This window comes from Heterodontus francisci, chromosome 2, assembly GCF_036365525.1.
Source record: "Heterodontus francisci isolate sHetFra1 chromosome 2, sHetFra1.hap1, whole genome shotgun sequence".
In the NCBI taxonomy this organism is placed as follows: Eukaryota; Metazoa; Chordata; class Chondrichthyes; order Heterodontiformes; family Heterodontidae; genus Heterodontus; species Heterodontus francisci.
Genome location: NC_090372.1, coordinates 153,484,838 through 153,510,176, shown reverse-complemented (window position 1 = coordinate 153,510,176; position 25,339 = coordinate 153,484,838). Strand labels below are relative to the sequence as shown.

The following is a 25,339-nucleotide window of genomic DNA, read 5'->3' as shown; positions in this document are numbered from 1 at the left end:
AATTTGGCTTTAACAAACTAGGATTAGAATTTCCTATCATGTCCATCAGAAACATGCCACTGCGCTTACCCAAATGACCTGGTGGATAAAGACATGACTTGATGTATACGTTCTCTAACCTGCACTGCCCAAATTGCTGTTGTGGTGGCACAGCCATTATTCTCACATCCCACCCTCACATCTTGCCATACTGAAGATCACAAGCCAGTCACAGGTGAGGAAGGCTCTTTGGCCCATTTAAACTCATCCATCCAGAATTTCCCATTGCAACATTTCATTGTTTTCTAAATATTTCCAGAATTTTCATCTCCACCACTCTATCTGGAAGTCTATTCCATTTGTTGATTACACTCTATATGAAGAGCATAATGTCCTAAATTTACCTTTTTTCTAATTTTAATCATTATAAACTAAAGTAATATTCCAGATTTACATTTTCCATTAATTATCTTATCTACTTTGATAAGACTATGACCCTGATTTTCCTCTTTGGGCTAGAGTTTCTATGACTGCCCCATCCTGATTCATTTTCCTGGATTGGGCCTTATTGGAAATGCTTGGTGGCCTCACAGCTAGTGCAAGTGTTTCAATAACAGGGATGCCATTGCAACCCCAGACTACTCGGCAATAGATGTAAAGGAGCAAGTGGGCCCTGAAGATCAGAATGAGGCCTCCCACTGAAGGTCTTGGTTGATATCTTCAACATGGTGGCCCCAAGAAATGGGATTTTGGGCAGAATCACAGAGGAACCCTCCCCACCCCCTATTTCTAAGATGCTTTCTTTCCAAGTTAGGAACTTGCTTTTCTCATAATTCATACCTTTGACGCTGGGAATCAATCTCATGGCTCTTATCTGCACTCCTTCCAGTGCTTCAATGCTTCCCGTGTGTCTCAATGGCCAGCGCTGAATGCAATATTCAAGGTTCCAATCTGACCAGAGTACTTTACATTTTGATCATGACTCCTCTGACTTATATTCTACTGTCTTGACTGGTACCTTATTCTCCTTGGTGCACTGTACCCTTTTCCATCTCTATTGCATTTCGTTCAAGATCCCTGTCCCATATTGCCTTCCTAAGTCCTATGCTGGCTTTCCTACTGAGATGTTCTCCCTTCCCTTTTTTTTCTCCTTGGCTTGAGTCCTCAGCCTTAGTAACTTCATGTAACTTCATATGCAGGGGAGGCAGTGGCGTAGTGGTAATGCCACTAGACTAGTAACCCAGAGCCCCAGGTGCAGTGGTTAGCACTGCAGCCTCACAGCTCCAGCGACCCGTGTTCAATTCTGGGTACTGCCTGTGCGGAGTTTGCAAGTTCTCCCTATGACCGCGTGGGTTTCTGCCGGGTGCTCCGATTTCCTCCCACAGCCAAAGACTTGCAGGTTGATGGTAAATTGTCCATTGTAAATTGCCCCTAATGTAGGTAGGAGAATTGAGGGAAGATGGGGATGTGGTAGGGAATATGGGATTAATGTAGGATTAGTATAAATGGGTGGTTGAGGGTCAGCACAGACTTGGTGGGCCAAAGGGTCTGTTTCAGTGCTGTATCTTTCTATCTATCTATGATAATGCTCTGGGAACATAGGTTTGATTTCCACCATGGCAGAAGGTGAAATCTGAAACCCATTGTCACTTGTTGTAAAAACCCATCTGGTTCACTAATGTCCTTTAGAGAAGGAAATTTGCCGTGCTTACCTGTTCTGGTGGCACTACCACCATGCTAAATGGGATAGATTTCGAACAGATCTAGCAACTCAAAGTTGGGCATCCATGAGGCGCTGTGGTCCATCAGCAGCAGCAGAATTGTATTCAACCGCAATCTGTAATCTCATGGTCGGGCATATCCTCAAGTCCACCATTACCATCAGGCCGGCGGATCAACTCTGGTTCAATGAAGAGTGCAGGAGTGCCAGGAGCAGCACCCGGCATACATAAAAATGAGGTGTCAGCCTGGTGAAGCTACAGCACAAGACTACTTGCATGCCAAACAGCAGAAGGAGCATGTGATAGACAAGGCTAAGCGATCCCACAACCAACGCATCAGATCTAAGCTCTGCAGTCCTGCCACATCCAGTCGTGAATAGTGGTGGACAATTAAACATCTGACAGGAGGAGGAGGCTCCACAAATATCTCCATCCTCAAAGATGGGGGGGGCCTCAGCACATCAGTGCAAAAAACAAGGCTGAAGCATTTGCATCCATCATTAGCCAGAAGTGCCGAGTTGATGATCCAACATCCAGCATCACAGATGCCAGTCTTCAGCCAATCCAATTCACACCATGTGCTATCAAGAAATGATTGAATGCACTGGATACTGCAAAGGCTCTGGGCCCTGACAGCATTTCAGCAACAGTACTGAAGACCTGTGCTCCAGAACTAGCCATGTCCCTCGCCAAGCTGTTCCAGTACAGCTACAGCACTGGCATCTACCCAACAATGTGGCAAATTGCTCATATATGTCCTGTGCACAAAAAGGACAAATCTAACCCGGCCAATTACCGCTCTCGATCATCAGCAAATCGATGGAAGGGGTTGTAGACAGTGCTATCAAGAGACACCTGGTCACCAATAAGCTGCTCACTGACACTCAGTTTGGGTTCCGCCAGGGCCACTCAGCTCCTGACCTCATTACAGCCTTGGAGCCTTGGTCTAAACATGGACAAAAGAGCTGAACTCCAGAGGTGAGGTGAGACTGACTGCCCTTGACATCAAGGCAGCATTTGACCAAGTATGGCATCAAGGAGCCTTAGCAAAACTGGAGTCAATGGGAATCAGGGGGAAAACTCTCTGCTGCTTGGAGTTATGCCTAGCACATAGGAAGATGGTTGTGGTTGTTGGAAGTCAATCATCTCAGTCCCAGGTTATCACTGCAGGAGTTCCTCAGGGTATTGTCCTAGGCCCAACCATCTTCAGCTGCTCCATCAATGACCATCCCTCCATCATAAGGTCAGAAGTGGTGATGTTTGCTGATGATTGCACAATGTTCAGTACCATTCACGACTCCTCAGATACCGAAGCAGCTCATGCCCATATGCAGCAAGACTTGGACAATATCCAGGCTTGGGCTGATAAGTGGCAAGTAACATACACGCCTCACAACTGCCAGGCAATGACCATCTCAAACAAGGGGGACTCTAACCATCTCCCCTTGGCATTCAATGGCATTACCATCGCTGAATCCCCCACTATCAACATCCTGGGGGTCACCATTGACTAGAAACTGTACTGGACCAGCCACGTAAATGCTGTGGCTACAAGAAGAGGTCAGAGGCTAGGAATTCTGCAGTGAGTAACTCACCTCTTGTCTTCCCAAAGCCTGTCCACCATCTATAAGGCACAAGTCAGGAGTGTGATGGAATACTCTCCACTTGCCTGGATGGGTGCAGCTCCAACAACACTCAAGAAGCTCAACACCATCCAGGACAAAGCAGCCCGCTTGATTGGCAACTCATCCACCACTGCCAACATTCACTCCCTCCACCACCAACGCACAGTGGCAGCAGTGCGTACCATCTCCAATAGGGTTGTCCAACATAGGGCCCGCGGGCCAGCATCCAGCTCACCAGAGCTTTCCATCCGGCCTGCGGATACAAACTGTACCTGGGGCTGTTCCTCATCTTCCCCAGGGGTCCGTGACTGGAGATGGGAAATTTCCCATTGTCTTCTTCTTGCAGAGCGCCCTTTTTAAAAACAACCGCTGTCAATTTCACAGCTCAGCTGTTGAAGCAAGAACGCGCTTCCCAATTTTGACAGATTCAGGGTTTTCTGACATTTTTGAAAAGCTCGCCGGAAAACCCCGAATCTTTCTGATGTTGGGAAGTGCGTTCGTGGTTCAGCAGCTGAGTTGTGAAACTTAGCGTGATGTTTTTAAACAAACTGACCACAAAGCTGCTATGCTGAATGCTCCCACTGAGTGCAACTCTCAGAGAGAGGGGGAGAAAGAGAGTTGGGGGGGGGGCAACAGAGAGAGAGGGGAGGGGAACAGAGACAGGGGACAATCGAGCGAGGGGGGCAGAGAGAGAGGGAGGGACAGGGAGAGGGAGGGCGGAGGACAGAGAGAGGGAGGGGGCATAGAGAGGGAGGGGGAAACAGAGAGAGGGGGAACAGGCAGAGAGGCGGGAAAACAGAGAAGGGGACAGAGAGAGAGGGGAAACAAAGAGAGAGAGGGGTAACAAAGAGAGCGAGGGGGCTGAACAGAGAGTGAGGCGGCAGAACAGAGAGCGAGGGGGGAAAAACAGAGAGAAGGAGGGGAACACAGGGAGAGAGGGAGATCAAGATCACTCCTGACAGATGGAAATCTATCCAGAATACTCTGCATCACTACATCAAGTGTGCAGGCAGAGACTGGCTGCTTATGCAAACAAAAACAATGCCAGGTATGTTACTAAATCAGTTTTCAATATCGTGATGAGAAAGTAAGTCAATAAATTAGTCTTCTCATTTAAAGCTTCTTCACAAAAATGCACATTTGTTGTTTTTATTAGTAAGATCAATTTTTAATGCCTTTAGCTTTCAAAGTTTGCTCACAGGCCCCCGTAATGTGGCCCTCTGTCCGAAAAGACTGGACAACACTGATCTACAAAGTGCACTGCAGCAACTCTTCAAGGCTCCTTCAACAGCACCTTCCAAGCCTGTGACCTCTACCACCTTGAAGGACAAGGGCAGCAGATGCATGGGAACACCACCGCCTGCAAGTTCTCCTCAAGCCAAACACCATCCTGACTTGGAACTATATCGTGCCGCTCCTTCACTGGCGCTGGGTCAGAATTCTGGAACTCCCTTTCTAACAGTACTGTGGTTGTACTTACACACCAAGGACTGCAGTGGTTCAAGAAGGCAGCTCACCACCACCTTCTCAAGGGCAATTAGGGATGGGCAATAAATGCTGGCCGAGTCAGCGATGCCCACATCCCAGGAATGAATAAAAAAAAACTTCCCTAATCCCCTCCAACTGAACTATTTCCAGACTCAACTATTCCAATGCTCTCTTGGCTATCCTCCACCCTCCATAAACTTCACATTTACCTATCACTGCTGCGCTCATTTACAAATCAAATTTAAAATTCTTATCATTGTGTTCAAGTCCCTCCATAGCCTCACCCCTCCCTATCTTTGTAACCCCTTCAGTCCTAAAACCTTCCGAGATCTCTGCGCTCCTCTAATTCTGGCCTCTTGCGTATCCTCAATTTCCATTGCCCCACCATAGGTGTCTTTGCCTTTGGCTGTCTAGGCTTTAAGTTCTGGAATTCCCTCCATAAACCTCTCCACCTCTCTCTTCCTCCTTTAACATAGAGACATAGAAAATTTATGGCACAGAAGGAGGCTATTTAGTCCAACGTATCCATGTTACTTCTTAAAACATTACTACTTTAACCAAGCTTTTGGCTACCTGTCTGAGTAAAATTTGTTTGATAACATTCCTGTGAAGAGTCTTGGGATTTTTTTTACATTAAAGGCACTATATAAATGCAAGTTTTTGTTGTCTTATCTTTACTCAGCCTCAGCCTTCACATAAACCTCTCCATGGGTACTCCTCAATTGTGCCATCTCTTGCAATATCTCCACTCACAAGGTCTTGATCACCAACAAAGCAATCTCTCACCAATTCCTCATCTATGTTACCACCCACATCCCTCTAACTTCTACCAGCTCCACTTCTGTTACCATCTACCTGTGGGAAAAATCTCTCCTTCCAACTTTCTTACTAATTCACTCTTAAATTCACAACTCCTTTTCTGCTGGTCCTTCACTCATTACTACTTTGAACTGCTTAACTGCACCCTGTCCTCTGCTTTTGGCAGTCACATTCTTGGAAAGACACTCAATATCTCCTGCTCATGCTGCTCCCCCTATACTCTCTCCAGCATCTTTCCTTAGTCAGAAGGTTGCAAACTTGTGTTCACCTGATGACAATAGCCATTCATTGCAAGATCTGATTCAACCAGGCCAAAGCAGTAATATAATGATAACACTACCATGTTCAATTTCCCATCTAAATCACACATATATATTCTGCATTGTTGCTCAGGGACAAAAGCACAGTGGAAATGCTACTGGACTAGTAATCCAGAGGCCTGGACTAATACTGGGAATTTAAATTCAACTAATTAATAAATCTGGAATAAAATACTAGTCTCATTGATCATGATCATAAAACTGTCATAAAAACCCATCTGGTTCACTAGTATTGTCTGAATGTGTGACATTATTTTAGTGCCCAGATTGAAGGTTCTGCAGCCATAGTAAAATTAATGGCTATGTAGCAAGTAGTGTGATCAGATTGTGTGACATTATTTTAATACTTACATTGAGCCCTTAATAATGACATTGCTTATAATTATTGGTGAAATCAGAATGTCTGATATTGTTTTAAAACTTGCAACAACCCCCTAAATTGTTAATAATATTAGTAATATTATTGTCAAGAATGAATGAGGTTATTCAAATGTACAACATTACTTTAATAAGCTCAGTAACAGCAATTTTCCAAACAAACCAAAAAGCCACACTCAGATTTCTGAAGTGCCCACCTGCTTACAGTAGAAAGGTGTCATTCCTGGGCCACTGTAGTTAAACATTAACATGTTGATGAAGTGAACAAGGATACTTGGAGCAATTTCAGACTCGGACACAGTAAAATTGCACCACTTGAAGATTATCAAGAAGACCAAGTAGCCAAACAGAGCAGTCAAGAAAATGACTTCTGGGATAAACTCCAGGAAAATGTTGTTAACTTCCTTAAAGTAACTGAAAGTAAATGCAGAAATTAGTCACAATCATCCAGTTCTTTTTTTGACAGAATTACCATTATTCTGTTACTATGTAAAGAGAATGTTTATGAAATAGTACCTGGCATTACAGTCATTGTATGGCTGTAGAAATCTATGTTTTTTAAAATTGTGCTTAAGATTATTAAACAATAAAACATTTCATTTCTAAACAGAGGGGCAGATTTTCATTTTTACCATCTGGGCATAGGCAGAGTTCAGAAAAGAAAATATGATGGGGAAGATTGCTAATTCCTTACAGAAACTTCTGGATATTTATTCCTGTCATTCATTTCAATGAAAAGAAAATTCACCCCCATTCACCTCCCTGCCACCAGATTTTCCTTTCTGTGCTCCACCCAGATGTTGTTTAATGCCTGTGTGGTAAAGATGAAACAGACTCCTAATGTCCTAATATCAGAGCAGGGACTCAGAATAATTACCAGTCCAACTGAAATGCAGTGGGAGTTTTGCTTTATGTTTTCTGTCTAATGTCTCAAAGGTATTGTAAAAATAACTGAAGGGCACGTTTGAAGACATTTTTGCATATTGACAGACGGTACTTGAAATGACAAAGGGGCTATTCCCTGCTCCAATTTAACCCACAATGGACCTTTGATCACCGGGTATTGTGTGTAGAGGAGACATTAAAAAATATACTAGGACAAGACAATCCACAAGGGCCAGGATTGATTGGGCCAGTTGGTCATATGACTAACTGGCTGTTGCAGGTTTTTTGAACTCGCCACAGAGAATTTGAACTCAGAAAGCTGTCCTGGACTGAGAAAACCTCTCTTCTGTCAGCTCCCATCTCTTTCTCGCGGAACTCCAAAACACAGACACATGAACCCCAAGAGAGAAAAGTCTCCTACATTGAACAAGGTTTAAGAAGAGTACTGGACCCCAACGAAAAGCAAGACCATACCTTCAACAAAGGGACTCTACAGTGAGCTCGAAGCACAGAAACAAAAAACCCTCCTCAGAGATTGCCTCATACCTTTATCTTTTCTTCTGCTCTTTTCTGTCTCTATTTGCATGTGCGTATCATGTATGCATGCTAGTGTGGGGCGCAGTGTGTATCCATAGGTGTTAACCGAATTAGAATTTGTAGTTTAAGTTTAATAAAATTTCACCTTTCTTCTTTAAATGTAAGAATGCCTGTTTGTGTTCATTTCTTTGTTTGATAATTGGAAAGCAGTGAACAAAGATTCACCAAGGGGAAGCTCAAAATATGGCATGTTTAAAATCAAACGCTGTTACAGTAAGACCAGGTGAAGGCTGAGAGGGACCACTAGACACCTTTCCCACCTGGTCATAACAATGATTAAAATGGTATATGCTGTTGATCTATATATTTTAACAAAAGTATTAAACCAATTATACAACTTAAAATCTACTTTAAATGCCTTCACTAGAACATTGGACAGAGGATTGTTACATGAACACTTTGAGCATATGCCTTCTGATATTGTGAACAATTTCTAGTTTATTTCTAGTCCATGGTTTCTTCCACAATAATAAAAATAGATACAGTATCAGTTCTGGCAGAAAAATCAAGAGCATAATTTCTTCCAATTACATTTTAAGCACACTTGTATAAAAATAACACAAAGAACATAATGAAAAGTATTTTTTTCTACAAATGCAGCTATTAAAGTTGAAAGCGTCCAAGTATGGCTTCCCTTGGAAATTAGCTTTTATCCAATTTATCCTTAAGAAAAGTAATCAGTATTACCCTCCTGTCACCCTATTGTCTTTCTAAAGTTATGTATGTGGGTCCCAATGATAGGGTCTAGGCTAGGCAAGTGAAAGAAAATAAATGTTTTAAAATATTTTTCCAGATGAGCCCTCTTGCTCAGGGGTCCAGCTTTCCTACCCAATGGATGGTTGAGTACAAACGTTTCTATGAGCATTGGGTGGGCAGGCACCAGAGATGAAACTGTAATGGTGCTTGTGTCTGCCTGCCTCATGCTAATTAAGCAGCCTTCTACTGACCTGGAATCTCTAGTGGGGTCAGCTCTGGAGGCAGATGTGATCCTGGTGTAACTGCCAGGATCACATCCTGAGGAATTCCAGGTTCCTGGAATCTGCTGTTAATTCTCAAATGACTCATCATTGTGAAAATTCTAGGTCAATCCATAATTCATAAATAGCAGTATGGTTCTCAGGATAACTATTCCTCTGATGATAATTGCTAATTATTTTGTGGGCCTATGCAATTTTATGAATGAATACTTTGAAGAATCATCTGTCCTTGTCTGGAACTGCGTCCTTCTAGACAATTTACCACTGCTTGGTTCCCCCACCAAAGATAATCATAAAGCCTCTTAACAAGGCTACCTGATTTTTTTTCTCAAATCACATTATCTGATGTGGTTGGTAGTTTATCCTTTGATTCTTTTTCCATTGACTCATAGGTTCTATGATCAATGATCCTTATCATCCATCTCTCTCTATTTTTTTGCTGATGAATTCATTTTATGTTTCTTACGATAACACGTTCTCACCACCTCCAGTATTCTCTGTGCAATGGTTGAATCATTATGTCTTGATCTTCTCCATGACCTTCAGTGGGATAATGAAAATGTGCTTTCTTTCAATTCTTCAAAGACACGGGCCGGAAGTTTATGGTGGGCGGATGGGAGCCGGCCTCTGATGTAAAAGTCCGTGGTGAACCTGCTTCCGCCTTGCCTGAGGATCTGTTCTGAATTTTATGGGTCCTCAGGCTTTAATTGTTCCGAGGCGGGACTTTCACCTACTTGAGGGAGGAAGTCCCGCCTCATTGAGCTGCCGGCCAATCAGTGGGCCGGCAGCTCTTAATCTCAGCAGCGCCACCAAGAGTGGTGGCCACTGCTGGGACTGCAGCCTAGCTGAGGATATAAGAGCTTTTCCCGGCTTTAGGATGTCCGTCTGCCACGTGTAAAATCCGCGTGGAGGTAGGCAAGGGCCCTTAAATGGCCGTTAAGAGGCCACTTAAGGGCCTTGATTGGCCTGGGGTGGGTGGACCGTTTCTCGCCCCCTCACCGCCCTACGTAAAGGGCGGAGGAGGCGGGAGCGGGTCAGGAAAGCCTCCCGTAGCCTCCCGCTCCATGTTACACCACCCCCCACCCCCCACCACCATCCCGTTTGTTGGGGTGGTATAAAATTTTGGCGACAGTTTCCTTAAGTTGTTCTAACCAAAAACGGCTATATTTTATTTTTGAAGATACCGCTCTCATGCCTCTACTGACATTCTTGTTTTGCCTGTCTCCTTGGACCTCAAATGAAACTCCAAGTAACAAAGGGTTGAATTTTGTTCTCTTGTCGGAGGCAGGTTCAGTGGCATGGGGGAGGGGCAGAGAATTTCCGCAGAGCCAGGAAACTTTGCGCCATACCACAGTATACCAATTTTGTCAGAGGTAGGGAAATAGCATGGCGGTACTGATGCCCCAACGCAACGGCACCTTCACTGAAATGTTTGAAATGCTGCTTTAAATAAATTTGAATCTAATTCACTGTGATCAAACAAAAGTTTCTCAATTTTGTGGTTGATGCGTAGCACTCATGTGCCTTCAGTTTTCTGACTTTGGAAACTGGCGCCATCGAGGCAAGAGTCCTAGGTATCGCGAGAGGGAAGGTAACCAAACCAGAGTAGCATAGGGGAAGTGGGGTTTACAGTGGCCATTGCCACAATACTGGGTGTCCAAGGGGCTTGTGTGGGTGAATGGGGGGGAACTCTGCAAGGAACTTGTATGTGAATAGGGGGATCTCTGCAATGGGCTTGTGTATGAATGGGGGGGATCTCTGCAATGGGCTTGTGTGTGAATGGGGGCATCTCTGCAAGGAACTTGTATGTGAATAGGGGGATCTCTGCAATGGGCTTGTGTATGAATGGGGGGGATCTCTGCAATGGGCTTGTGTGTGAATGGGGGCATCTCTGCAAGGAACTTGTATGTGAATAGGGGGATCTCTGCAATGGGCTTGTGTATGAATGGGGGGGATCTCTGCAATGGGCTTGTGTGTGAATGGGGGCATCTCTGCAAGGAACTTGTATGTGAATAGGGGGATCTCTGCAATGGGCTTGTGTATGAATGGGGGGGATCTCTGCAACGGGCTTGTGTGTGAATGGGGTGAACTCTGCAAAGGACTTGTGTGTGAATGGGGGGAACTCTGAAAGCATATAGGTTGTGTGTGTCGGGGTGCCATTAGAGGGTATCTTAAATGATTTTGTTATGGATGTGACGTCTCACACTTCTGGATAAGATGTTAGACCCACAGTAATCATTACTCAAGCATCGGATGAGCAAAATTGACAAACATTTTTGGCCAGAGAGGTTCATTTTTGCATCAGAAGGAAGCCGAAGGGCCCAGGGAAATTGGCATGGGTCTCATTGACTTTGTTTTTCTGGATCCCCTTGTGGTGTTGAGGCAGGCCCAAGAGGCAGATACGGTTCAGCCAGAAGCTAAAAGATGTGAACAGCAGCAGCCAGCAAGGCCAAAAAGAACCCAAGTGCTCCAGAGGGACTATAGGACTCATATAACCTACCTGCCGACGTCCAAGTGACACTGTCAGCGAAGGCTGTGTCTGTCCACGGAGGCTGTCACAGACCTATGTGGTCCTCTGCATGGCGAATTGCAACCAATGGGATTTGGTGGTCACCTTATGCATGTGGCCCTGAAGATTAACATGGCACTCAACTTTGAGACATCGGGATCATTCCAGGGATCCACCAGGGACATGTGTGGGGTCTCTCAGACTGTAGTGCACTGCTGCATCAAGGAGGTGACCAGTGCCCTGTACAAGAGGGCCAGCGACTATGTGTGCTACCAGACAGACCCTGAGAGCTAGGCCGAGGGCCACTGGATTTGGGGCCATCGCTGGATTTCCCCAGGTGCAAGGTGTAATTGATTGTATTCATGTGGCCATCAAGGCTCCCACGGACCAACCAGCCATCTTCAACAACAGGAAGGGCTTCCATTCAATCAATATTCAACTGGTCTGTGACCACCAAAAGTGTTTTTTACAAGTGTGTGCCCGCCTCCTGGGAAACTGCTATGTCTCCTACATACTTCGCCAGGCCCAGGTGCGACAGCTTTTCACTCTCCCTGTTCGCCTTCAGGGGTGGATTCTCAGGGGACAATGCCCTTGAAGACATGGCTTCTGACACCAGTGAGGAACACTTGCAATGATGTGGAGGAGAGCTTGCCACATCTCCACCCGAGGGTTCATCATGCAGGCCATCGGGCTGTTGAAGATGAGGTTCTGATGCCTTGATAGATCTGGCCGAGCACTGCTGTATGCCCCAGAGATGGTTGTGCGTATTGTGGTGGTGTGCTGCGCTCTACATAATATTGCAGTTCGACGCGGGAAGACCTCACATGAGGAAGACATGCATGAGCATCGAACATCCTCTGACAAAGACAACACAGAGGAGAGACATGGCCAAGGAGCTATGGAAGAGCGCCACATGACGATGGAGGCCACATGGTGAGCAATGCGTAAGGTAGGCAAGGGACAACCTTATAATGACGTAGTGGTATTGTCACTGGACTAGTAACCCAGAAAACCAGGGTATTGCTCTGGGGACATGGGTTCGAAGCCCACCATAGCAGGAGGTGGAATTTGAGTTCAATTAATAAAAATCTGGAATTAAAAAGCTAGTCTAATAATGGCCATGAAACCATTGTCGATTGTTGTAAAAACCCATCCGGTTCACTAAGTCCTTTAGGGAAGGAAATCTGCTGTCCTTACCTTGTCTGGCCTACATGTGACTACAGACCCACAGCAATATGTTTGACTCTGAATTGGCCTAGCAGGCACTCAGTTGTATCTAGCTGCTAAGGAATAAAACTGGACAGACCAACTGGCATCGACCTCAGCACCAGAAGCGACAATGGCAAACCCAGCCGTGTCGATCCTGCAAAGACTTCCTTACTAACATCTGGGGGCTAGTTCCAAAATTGGGAGAGCTGTCACAGTCCCACAGACTAGTCAAGTAACAGCTGACATACTAATACTCACCAAATCATACCTTACAATGTCCCAGACACCGCTATCACCATCCCCGGGTATGTCCTATCCCACCGCAGGACAGACCCAGCAGAGGTGGCGGCACAGTGGTATACAGTCGGGAGGAAGTTGCCCTGGGACTCCTCAACATCGCCTCCAGACCCCATGAAGTCTCATGGCATCAGGACAAATATAAGCAAACCTCCTGCTGATTACCACCTATCGCACCACCCCCCCCACCCTCTCAGCTGATGAGTCAGTACTCCTCCATGTTGAACGGCACTTGGAGGAAGCACTTAGGGTGGCAAGGGTGGAGAATGTACTCTGGGGGGGGATCTTCAATGTCTATCACCAAGAGTGACTTGGTAGCACCACTACTTGCCGAGTCCTAAAGGACGTGGCTGCTAGACTGCATCTGAGGCAGGTGGTGAGGGAACCAACAAGAGGGAAAAATATACTTGATCTCGTCCTCACCAATCTGCCTGCTGCAGATGCATCTGTCCATGACAGTATTGGTAGGAGTGACCACCGCACAGTCCTTGTGGAGACAAAGTCCTGTCTTCACATTGAGGATACTCTCCATCATGTTGTGTGGCACTACCACTGTGCTAAATGGGATAGATTATGAACAGATCTAGCAATGAAAAACTGGGCATCCCTGAGGCGCTATGGACCATCAGCAGCAGAAGAATTGTACCCAACCACAATCTGTAACCTCATGGCCCTGCGTATCGTCTACTCTACCATTACTATCAAGCGGGGAGACCAAACCTGGTTCAATGAAGATTGCAAGAGGGCATGCCAGGAGCAGCACCAGGCATACCTCAAAATGAGGTGTCAACCTGGTAAAGCTACAACCCAGGACAACTTGCATGCCAAAGTGCGTAAGCAGCATGCAGAAAGAGCTAAGCTATCCCATAACCAATGGATCAGATGTAAGCTCTGCAGTCCTGCGACATGCAATTGTGAATGGTGGTGGACAATTAAGGAGGAGGTGGCTCCACAAATATCCCCAACCTCAGTGATGGGGGAGCCCAGCACATCAGTGCAAAAGATAAGGCTGAAGCATTTGCAACAATCTTCAGTCAGAAGTGCCAAGTTGATAATCCATCTCAGCCTCCTCCTGCAGTCCCAAGCATCACAAACGGCAGTCTTCAGCCAATTCGATTCACGCCAAGTGATATCAAGAAACGACTGAAGGCACTGGATACTGCAAAGGCTATGGGCCCTGACAACATTCTGGCAATAGTACTGAAGACCTGTAGTCCAGAACTTGCCGCACCCCTAGCCAAGTTGTTCCAGTACAGCTACAACACTAGCATCTACCCGGCAATGTGTAAAATTGCCCAGGTGTGTCCTATACACAAAAAGCAGGATAAGCCCAACCCAGCCAATTAACGCCCCATCAGTCTACTATCAATCATCAGTAAAGTGATGGAAGATGTCACCAACAGTGTTATCAAGCAGCACTTCTTTAGTAATAACCTGATCAGTGACGCTCAGTTTGGGTTCCGCCAGGACCACACAGCTCTTGACCTCATTAGCCTTGGTTCAAACATAGACAAAAGAGTTGAAATCAAGAGGTGAGGTGATAATGACAGCCCTTGACATCAAGGCAGCATTTGACCGAGTATGGCATCAAGGAGCCCTAGCAAAACTGAAATCAATGGGAATCAAGGGGAAAACTCTCCACTAGTTGGAATCATACCTAGCGGAAAGAAAGATGATTGTGGTTGTTGGGAGGTCAATCATGTGAGCTTCAGGACATCAATGCAGAAGTTCCTCAGGGTAGTGCCCTCGACCCAACCATCTTCAGCTGCTTCATCAACGACCTTCCTTCAATCATAAGGTCAGAAATGGGGATGTTCATTGATGATTGTACAATGTTCAGCACCATTCCGACTCCTCATATACTGAAGCAGTCCATGTAGAAATGCAACAAGACCTGGACAATATCCAGGCTTGGGCTGATAAGTGGCAAGTTACTTACGTGCCACACAAGTGCCAGGCAATGACCATCTCCAACAAGAGAGAATCTAACTATCTCCCCTTGACATTCAACGGCATTACAATCACTGAACCGCCACTATCAACATCCTGGGGGTTACCATTGACCAGAAATTGAACTGGAGTAGCCATATAAATACCGTGTCTACAAGAGCAGGTCAGAGGCTAGGAATTCTGCGGCGAGTAACTCACCTCCTGACTCCCCAATACCTGTCCACCATCTACAAGGCATACGTCAGGAGTGTGATGGAATACTCTCCACTTGCCTGGATGGGTGCAACTCCAACAACACTCAAGAAGCTCCACCATCCAGGACAAAGCAGCCCGCTTGATTGGCACCCCATGCATCATCTTCAACATTCACTTCCTCCATCACCGACGCGCAGTGGCAGCAGTGTGTACCATCTACAAGATGCACTGCAGCAATACACCAAGGCTCCTTAGCACCTTCCAAACCCATGACCTGTACCACCTAAAAGGACAAGGGCAGCAAATGCATGGAAACACCACCACCACCTGCAAGTTCCCCTCCAAGTCATACACCATCCTGACTTGGAACTATATCGCTGTTCCTTCACTGTTCCTGCGTCAAAATCCTGGAACTCCCTTCCGAACAGCACTGTGGGTGTACCTACCCCACATGGACTGCAGCAGTTCAAAAAGGCAGCTCACCACCACCTTCTCAAGGGCAATTAGGAATGGGCAATAAATGCTGGCCTAGCCAGCAACGACCACATCCCGTGAATGCATAAAAAAAATTGGCACAAAAGAACATTTAATTAAAGTAAACATGACATAGTTGTGTCACCCATGAATACTCATGTGTGCATGTAGGTATTTTTTAAGACATTCATGGGTGCTCCTCTGCAGTGTAACTCCTGCATTATCAGTGGTGCTGGATGCTGGCTGCTGATCAGGGCCTTCCTTGGCCTGAGATGACTTTGGGGGGGTGTCCTCTGGGTGCCTGAGGCCTGGAGGGTCCCTGCTGCCTGAAGGCATTCTGCATTGGTATAGGACGCCCCTCAGGCTTCGCGGCTGCTGGAGCTGGACTCACTGGCAGAGGGGCTGAGGAGTCGGTGTCTACACTCGAATTGCCCTGAGGGGAGTCCCCAGATGTGGAGTGCATTCTCTTCTCCTCCCACTCAAGGCTCGTTCTTTCACTAGCTTGTGACCCTGATACCCTGATTGTAGAGTTGAGTTGATTCCCACTGAGGTGAGAGTATCTGCGCTGGTGAAAGGTGCAGGAGAGTCATGGGACAGTGCATCCTCTGAGTGTTCCTTCTCCTCAGAGGTTGTCAGCAGTCTCTTAGGGTCTGCAGTCACCTGCAAGCAGCGACCTGCAAGATACAATTAAAGCAACATGTGTGGGCTAGGCTACATATTTCCCATTATGGACAGCATGCCAGAGCTAATTCAACATGAGTTTTGCATTTTTATCTGATCGGTAATAATCACTCTCTTGCGCATGGACCCCGAGCTCCACGTCTGAGATGGCGCGTCCTCTTTGGCTCCCAGCTATTTGTAGTACCTCCTGTTTGGCCTGACTAAAAGGACACAGGTCGGGCACTCCACCATCAGTCCTGGCCACCTCCCTCCTGTTATGATCCTTCTTCTCCTGAAAAAGCAAGGATGCAGGTATTGAACATTGCCAAATGTCTCAATATCATTTTACTACTAACATGGGCCCCTCATCAACACCTGGGGAATTCTTTGTCTCTCATACTGACTCAGCCTGTCTTGGGTCTTACTTGGGCTGAGATATAAATGAAGAAGTCTTGTTTCACATATTGAAGCCAGTCATCTGCCATCAATCTGCTATGATCGCCTTGTCTTTGGAATGTCTTTGGCACCCATGTGGCATTCCGTTTGGTGATAACCAGATCACAACAATCGATTTTGGAATGTGCCACTTAGCTTTGCTGAATGCAGGAGCTCATTGACCCTCTTCCGACACTGCATCCAGTTTCGTTGGGTGACCCCACGGTTGTTGAGTTCCTCTGCGATCTCCGTCCAGGCTTTCTTGGTCAGGCGGGAAGACCTCTTCTTGTCATCACTGGGAAAAAGGACCTCCCACTTTTTCCTTGTAGCCTGCAGGCCAATCAGCAGGGAAGCATCACTGAACTGTGGGGCCACCCTTGCTCGGACATCTGACGTGGTCAGAAGGATGCCCGGAGGGATGCTTGCTGAGTTACAAATTTGTTTAACAGCACAAAAGTGTTGCTTCGATGAACTTATGTTGAATGCGCAGAGAGAGTAAATGCTGGGCTGGTAGGCTTTCAAAGATGGCGCCAGCACCTGCTCCAACATCAGGTGACGCCGTGAACGGTGTCTCCATTGCCGCCCCTGCCACGTGATTGGGGGGGGGGGGGGGGGGGGGGGGTGGGGGAGAGGCTGCCACCATAATGCAAAATGGGCACCCGTTCCTTAATCGCGGTAGCGCAGCCGCTGACGTCACAAGCAGGACCACCGCCATTTTGTGCACGATAACGGAATCAAAAATTCAGCCCATAGTTTCTGCTAGTATACAAAACACTTTTTTTCCTTCCCACAACTCATAACTAACTATGAAGTCTATATCTTAAATACAGCTTTCATGGGCTGAGTTTTCATTGGGCTGAGGAGGTGAGACCAGAGGCGGGCATGCAGGCAATCTGGCGTCAGAGAGCAGCACGCTGGTTTGCTGGCATGTTCCCAACTCCAGGCAATTTTGCATGAGGCTGGTTCGGGGCTTGATAGCTACCTGGTAGCTAATTAGGCTACTTAAAGGGCCTATTAAGGCCACTCTGCTGATGTAGACTGGAATTTTCCAGTTGGCAAGCGGGCCCCTGCTGTGGCTGAAACTCGGTGAATGGATGGAGGCGGCCTCCTGGTGGCAGACTGGGGGCTAGCGCTCTATCAAGCAATTTAACCACCCTTGCCCCACAGCAGCAATTGCCATCGGGTTACAGCTGCGGCTGCACGTATTCCTGCAGAGGGGTTTCCCCTTCATAATGATGGCCTGCAGCAGTGGACTCTGTGTCTTTGTAAAGTTTGAAAACTTGTCAGAGGACACCTCCATCTTGAGACGCCCTCTCGTTCTCCCCACTACATTGGCAGCTCCCACTTCTGATGGCGGGTCCGCTGATCTTTCAGTGCTGCAGGATCTCCTATTGGCCCTCCAGCCTCAGGATCTCACCTGCCACCCTTAATTGGTTGGTGAACACACCAACTGAACACTAATTGGCTATGTGGGGGTCAGGACCTAAAATGATCCTGTTGTCAGGGCACTGACCCAAAAATGAAAACTCAGCCCTTTATGTTGGGATTCTGTTCTAGCACTTCTCCCACACACTTGTACAGGATACAAGAAAAGGCTAATTGTCTGATAGACAATTCCATTCTCTCCATTAGCTTCCAACTCCTCTCTCCATTACACTATTATGGTCTCTATGTAATTGCGGGTGCTATAATCAGTGCTCGACCAAGCTACTCTTATTTCTACCAACTACAAATATACCATATGACATAGGGCAGGATTTTATCCTGCCTTTGGAGACTGGAAAGGAGGTGGGGGAGTAAACAAAATGGCAAGGGGTGCTGTTCCCGATGTTGTCCGGGCCCCCTCCCATTTTGTCCAGGGCACGGAAGGCTGAGTACTCAGCTCCAGAGGACAGGCAGCTCTGCAGTACCAGCAATGCCACTGGGAGTGGTGGCCACTGCTGGTACTCCAGGAGGCCTTCAGTACTGAGGATGTTGGAGCCCCTGGGACAGGTGTGTAGGGTGGGGGGGAGGTTGGTAAGGATGGAGCGTCGAGGTGGGTTCTCCCCTGCCTTCCGGCCCACTGTTAGGACCCCTGTCGCTGGAATAAAATCCGGCCTGTAGTTTTCTTCCTCCTTATATCTGCACTGTGATGAAAACAAACTAATCACACTGGGATAGAAAATCCTGTGTGTTGGAACGGGAATCTTGCTACACCTGTGAGTTTCACACCTCAGCTTGTGGAATATTTGAGGTCAAAATGTAGACAGCTCATTTAAATTTCTCCGATGGGTGTCCATGCCAATGTGGGTGGGGCCGGGGCACAAGATGCAGAGGTTCAAAGTCTCTCAGGGACAAGCCAGAGTAATTAGCATATACCAAAAGACAAATGCAAAAGATAAAAAGAGATACATGGAGAAGAATAAAACAAAGATAACAGAGAAAATAATTATAGACATTTTGGAAGGCCCAGGCTCTGAAAATCCTCACACTGACATCCACGGATGTCTTCCAACAGTGAACATCCAGAGTTTGTGGAGCCTGTGGGAGGGAACATCATTTGCATTGGGAAGGTGAGTGTAAATGATACTGCAATTACAAATCTGGCACCCACCTGTTCCATACAGCTGGAAAGATGACATCAGCTCAGGGGTGACTTGCTCAGAACCCTCTCCCAGCCATGCCTTCTTTTGCTCCATGTGTAAGGAGACTGATAAAGATTAGGTCACTTATGTGACCTGAATCTCCTCCTAGTTGGGACCATCGCCGTCCGTCTAGAGGCACTTGGCAAGGGCATACTCTTGGCATTGCACAGGCGGCAGGGAAAGTGGGCACTCAGTGCCCGAGCTTTGAATGGGATTGGTATTCTCTGGCATCATGGGGGCAGAAAAGCAAGGGGCCAGGCTTCCAAGGACAATTGGGCAGCCACCTGCCCAGAAGGAAGGCTCCAGCTGGCAATGGGGGCATGACTGTCAGATTTTGGGCCCAGTGAGGCGACACCCTCTGCAGGAAGGGCAGAACCCCGGGCATCAGGAGGGCATAGGAGAGGAAGGAGAGGAAAGAGAGGCAGAAAGGCAACGGAGGCCAAACCCTGAACACAGGAGCTACTGCCGAAGACAGAGCTATCTGGAAATGACCAAGAACCAGTGCAACTCTGTCGGCAGATGGTCACAGAGATTGTTACCACAGACTTTGCACCTCACTAATACTGGTTGCCATGCCTTGCCAGTAGCCGTCAAAGTTACTGTGGCCTAGAACTTCTTCACTTTTGGCTCCTTCCAAGGAGCAGCTGGGGAACTTCGTGGCATCTCACAAACAGATGCACAACATTGCATCTCACAAGTCAATGATACCCTCTTTGTCAGAGCTGTACTGCACATTCATTTAATGACAGGCATGGCCTTGCAGGGCCAGAGCACATTGGGTTTTGCCTCCATCGCTGGATTCCCCTTGCTGCAGGGCATCATCAATTGCACCCATGTGGCCATCAAGGCACCCAGCCACCGGTCAGTGAGATCTATCAACAGGAAGGGCTTTCACTCCTTCAATGTCCAACTGGTCTGCAACCACAACAAGAGCTTCCTCCATGTGTGCACTCACCTTCCTGGCAGCTGCCATGACTCCTTCATCATCTGCCAGTGCAGGCTGCCTCCGATCTTTACTCCAACTCCCAAAGTGCATTGATAGATCCACGGGGACAAGGGATATCCCTTGAAGAGATGACTATTCACTCCTCTACAGAAGCCTCAGATAGAGGCACAGAGGTGATACAACCAATGCCACATGCTCACTAGGACAACCACTGAGCAGCTCATTGGGCTTCTGAGGATACGATTCTGGAGCATGGACCAGTCGGGTTATGTCTTCCAATACCCTCCTGCAAAGGTCAGTCATTGTGGTAGTCTGCTGCATTCTCCATAATATGACCCTCCAGAGAGGTTTGGACCTTGAGGACAGGGAGGCCCTGGAAGGAGACAGCTCATCGGGGGAGGTTTGGGCACAGTAGGTGAGACAGGATGAAGACGCGGAGGAAGATGACGCTGAACAGAGAGGTGCCCCTGCCGCACATCAAGTTGGCCTTCTCCTGCCACCTTCCAGGAAGACGAACTCCCTCCTCTCCCTCACGGCCTCCAGCATTAGATCCAGGTTGGTATCGATGAAGCGAGGGGCTGCCCTGTCCCGGTTGCCAGGTCGCCTGCTCCCATGTGACATCTCAATTCCCTCTGGTGCATTGGAAGGCTTTGGCACAAACTGCAGATCTCTCCCTCAGGACAACCAGCAGCCTCAGTGATGGCATCTGTAGGGTGTCTAAATACGTCCCACACTTCATCTGACACACCTCCGTTCAAAGTGTACAGGAAACCCATCTCCATATCAATTAAGGGTTTTCCCATGTAAAAGTCGTAACTTTCATCAGTTTCCCACCAGAGGCAGATTTCTGACCTGAAAATACTTGGCTTGTGTTTCCTGCCTCCGTGGTGAAAATTCAGCCCAGAATAGTTAGCATAATTAGTAAGTTTGCAGATGACACCAAAATTGGTGGAATCGTGGACAGTGAAGAAGGTTGTCTAAGGTTACAACAGGATATGGATCAACTGGGAAAGTAGGCAAGGGATTGGCAAATGGAATTTAACGCAGACAAATGTGAAGTGATGCATTTTGGGAAGTTAAACCAGGGCAGGACATATACAGTGAATGGCAGGGCCCTGGGTAGTGTTGTTGAGCAGAGAGACCTTGGGGTGCAAGTTCCCTGAAAGGGGCAACACAGGTAGACAGGGTGGTGAAGAAGGCATATGGTATGCTTGCCTTCATCGGCCGAGGCATTGAGTACAAGAGTTGGGATGTCATGTTACTGTTGTACATGACGTTGGTTAGGCTGCATTTGGAGTACTGTGTGCAGTTCTGGTCGCCGCACTACAGGAAAGATGTGATTAAGCTAGAGAGGGTGCAGAAATGATTCACAAGGATGTTGCCTGGTTTGGAGGGCTTGAGTTATAAAGAGAGATTGGATAGGCTGGGTCTGTTTTCCCTGGAGCGAAGGAGGCTGAGAGAGGACATGATAGAGGTATATAAAATTATGACAGGCATAGATAGGGTAGATAGCCAGAGTCTGTTTCCCATGATAGGGGTGACTAAAACTAGAGGGCATAGATTTAAGGTGAGAGGGAGGAGGTTTAAAGGGAATCAAAGGGGTAAATTTTTCACACAAAGAATAATGGGTATCTGGAATGAGCTGCCTGAGGAGGTGGTGGAGGCAGGAACAGTAGCGACATTTAAGAGGCATCTGGACAGGTACTTGAATGAGCAAGGCATAGAGGGATATGGAATTAATGCAGGCAGATGGGATTAGTATAGATAGGCATTATGGTCGGCATGGACGCGGTGGGCCGAAGGGCCTGTTTCTATGCTGTACGACTCTATGACTCTGTGACTCTAATAAAGATTGTATTCAATAGTAATCCTATTGATATTTCTGAGGGCTCTGTACCATTGTTATTTATGTTTCACTAATTACTGTAGGCATGTGGATCATGTAAAATTAATATTTGTATGTAAAATGAAAGTTTACTTAGTTATACTTGCTCAGTGTGGAAAGCACAGCACATGAATTAGAGGAGTTAGTTATAACTTAGTGATTGAGCAGAATCAGCATGTGATGCCAATATCCTTCAATTGGAATGGCAAATAACAAAAACAAACTTTTGAAAAATTTGCATTATCAACACTAGGTGGAACCCATTCACCACAAGTATGGAACAAGCCTTAACTCTGCGACAACACCAGCATTATTTTCTCTTAAAGAATTTGTGTGCTGATCAAGGCAAAAGATATCAGTGCTGGGAAGTGAAACATTTTCCCACATCTGTCAACCAAATCAGGTAGTTCATGAATTAGGTATAAAGTAAAGCTCCTACTGCTCAACCTCAGCACTGTGCCTCTAACCCTTAGAAAACCATCCCTGCCCACCATACCAGTGTGACAGGTTTTGTTTCTGAATCCTGCCATCCGTGTGACCTATCTGAGTTAGACTAACAATCTATTTTGATATGCCAATCCATGTTTGGACTGCCCTAACTCATTTGCTTAGGAATTTTCTAGGCATCAGAGTGTGGAGATTTTTGCTTAGTCTGTCATCAATTCATATTTAGACCTTGGAGATGAAACGAAAGCTATTCACCCATTACGCAGTTCAGCAACTCTCCCTTTCAGAAGTCAGTATCCTGAACAGAAAATTATTCAGTTATTTTTTTCAAATAGCACTTTATCATTATCTTCAGCTGTCTGTAATTTTTTAAATTATAGATGTTTACAGACCAAGAGATGAGAATCAAGGTAGAATTTCTGTTGAGTAGAATTTCTCCTGATTTCCCGCTATAACTTCAATGGAAGATCAATGGGATTCCCTGCAAAATGGGCACTTATGATGGTTTTCCAGCATTTCCACCAATTTTCCATCAAGGTTACAGCAGAAGATTGGAAGAATTCTATCCCAATCTCAACCCCATAATCATGCCACCATTTATCTCCTGTGTGTGATAACACTTTTAACTCTTACAGAATTCCAATAATCAACATAGAAACATTTACACCATGGTATGTAGAATTAAATTTGGAAGTGCTCATTAAAGTAAGCAATCCCCTTACATTCTGAAAGAGCTCAGATGCTTTTAACAAGAAGTAACAACCACAGAAAAATCAGAATTTAAGTTATTTTTAAATGCAAAAGAAAGATTGGACAACTGAAGCATTATATACTTAGGCAAGCCCTTCATTTTCTATCTGCTTTTACACATTGTAACCAAGGCTGTATACTCACATGTGGTTCAATAAGCTTAGCGTGACTCCAAAAAGCATGTGAATGACCCCCAGGATAACTGACATCTTCATCTTGTAGGAGTTCAGGAATGTTAGCTTATTTATAGCAATGTTCCATATCTGAGAATAAATAAGAATGAAGCTTAATGTCTGTGTTGACAGCATCATTAGACTTTGGGCTGTAAAGAATATTTGGATGTTGAAAATACAAAAGAATGGATTGGAATAGCAGTTTTTAAGAGTTGGGCCCAACTTGCTGGACACTACCAGAATTGGAAGCAGTATAAGAGATGAGGTAACTAAAGAGGCACCGTTTAGGTGACATCAAAGTCAGGTTTTAAAAGGTGCTGAAAGGAATGAGTTAGATTAGGTAGTGAAAACAAAAATGCTGGAAACAGCATCTTGTAGAGCGAAGGTAGGGTTAATGTAAGGTGATCATACATCTCCATTTTTCAGGGACAGTCCCTGGATGAGATGCTGTGTCCCCAGGACAATAATGTCCCCAGGGCACAAAACTTGTCCCCTGAATACCCTAACTTTTAATTTCTCATGTTGGAATATGTCTAATATTGAGGTACAGCACAGAGTACCTTGGATAAGATGTCTGCTAAATGTCTAAGTAATACTAATAAATGCACAACAGTGTCTGAATACATTTCAATAGTGTGATGTCACATTCATGGTGATTATTTATGCTTTTGTTTCATGTACATGTGGTGTACATGTGGAACTGTTAAAATATAGGCTGCTAAAAACTTTTGCCATGATATGCTGTGCAACTAACATTTTCCATCGTGACTACTTTGCTGTGCTGTCACCCCGTGTGTCCCCGGATTTGGTTTAGAAAATATGGTCACCCTAGGTTAATGCTTTAGCACAATGTACTTTGATCAAGGGTTCTGATGACAGTAACATTAACCCTCTTGTCCTCTCTCTGCAGATGCTGTATGACTTGCTGAATGTTTCTAGCATTTTCTGTTTTTATTTCAGACTTGCAGCATCTGTAACTCATTCCTTTTTGAATTAGAGCAGGAGATGGAAAGTTAATCCTGATTTCAAGGTTATAATAGGGAGGAAGAGCAGAGAGAATGGCATTCTTCAAATTTAGGAAAAACAAGACAGGACAATTCAGAGATCATAGCAGTAATGTTAGAGTAGAGTGATACAAGAAAGGTTTTCATGGAGGGATAGAGGGTGGAGCCTTCAGAAGCTTAATGCCACTTACTGGGTCAATGCCAAATGGATAGGGTTTTCCTGAAAACACTCCTATCACCGCAGGATTTAACTGGAGTATGGCTGACTTCTGCAAAGTTTCGTTACTGAAAATAATTTGTAGACGTGAACATCATCAACATCAATACTTGACCCTACAACTAGTAAATGTGTGTTAGGAAAGGCTATGGAAGCATTGTGGTTATGTTACTGGACTAGTAATCCAGAGGCTTGGACTAATAATCCAGTGCCAGAGTTCAAATCCCACCATGGCAGCTGGGGAAATTCAATTCAATTAAATAAACAAATCTGGAATAAAAAGCTAATACTAGTAATGGAATCATGAAACTACTAGATTGTCATACAAACCCATCTGATTCACTAATGTACTTTAGAGAGGAAATCTGCTGTCCTAACCTGGTCTGGTTTACATGTGACTCCAGACTCGCAGCAATCTGGTTGACTCTTAACTTTCCTCTGAAATGGCCAAGTCTGACATTTCGTTGCATTGAACTGCTATGAAAAAGTCACTGTGGGAGTACTTTCACCAAACAGACTTCAGCAATTCAAGAACATGGCTCGCTACCACCTTCTTAAAGGCAATTAGAGATGGGCAATAAATGCTGGCCTTGTCAGTGATGCCCACATCCTGAGAATGAATAACAAAACCCACACTTTGTTTTCACAATATTCTACTTTCACATTTGAGTTTTACAAAGGTTTATAAAGATGTCTTTTAAAATAGTTATAATAACTGATAGTCATAGAACCTTAGAATTCTAAAGCACAGAAGGAATGCATTCAGTCCATGTAA

General features: G+C 45.8%; 1 protein-coding gene across 1 annotated transcript in view; it reads right to left on the bottom strand.

Annotated features, from left to right (window-relative positions):
• Positions 1 to 25,339, bottom strand: part of LOC137380815 (V-type proton ATPase 116 kDa subunit a 1-like) — a 162,266-nt gene that overhangs the window by 24,194 nt on the left and 112,733 nt on the right. The window contains exons 13-15 of the mRNA XM_068053200.1: positions 24,539 to 24,632; positions 23,315 to 23,433; positions 6,528 to 6,744 (exon numbers count right to left, since the gene is read on the bottom strand). Coding sequence (XP_067909301.1) covers positions 6,528 to 6,744; positions 23,315 to 23,433; positions 24,539 to 24,632 — 430 coding nt within the window. The remainder of the gene's footprint in view (positions 1 to 6,527; positions 6,745 to 23,314; positions 23,434 to 24,538; positions 24,633 to 25,339) is intronic.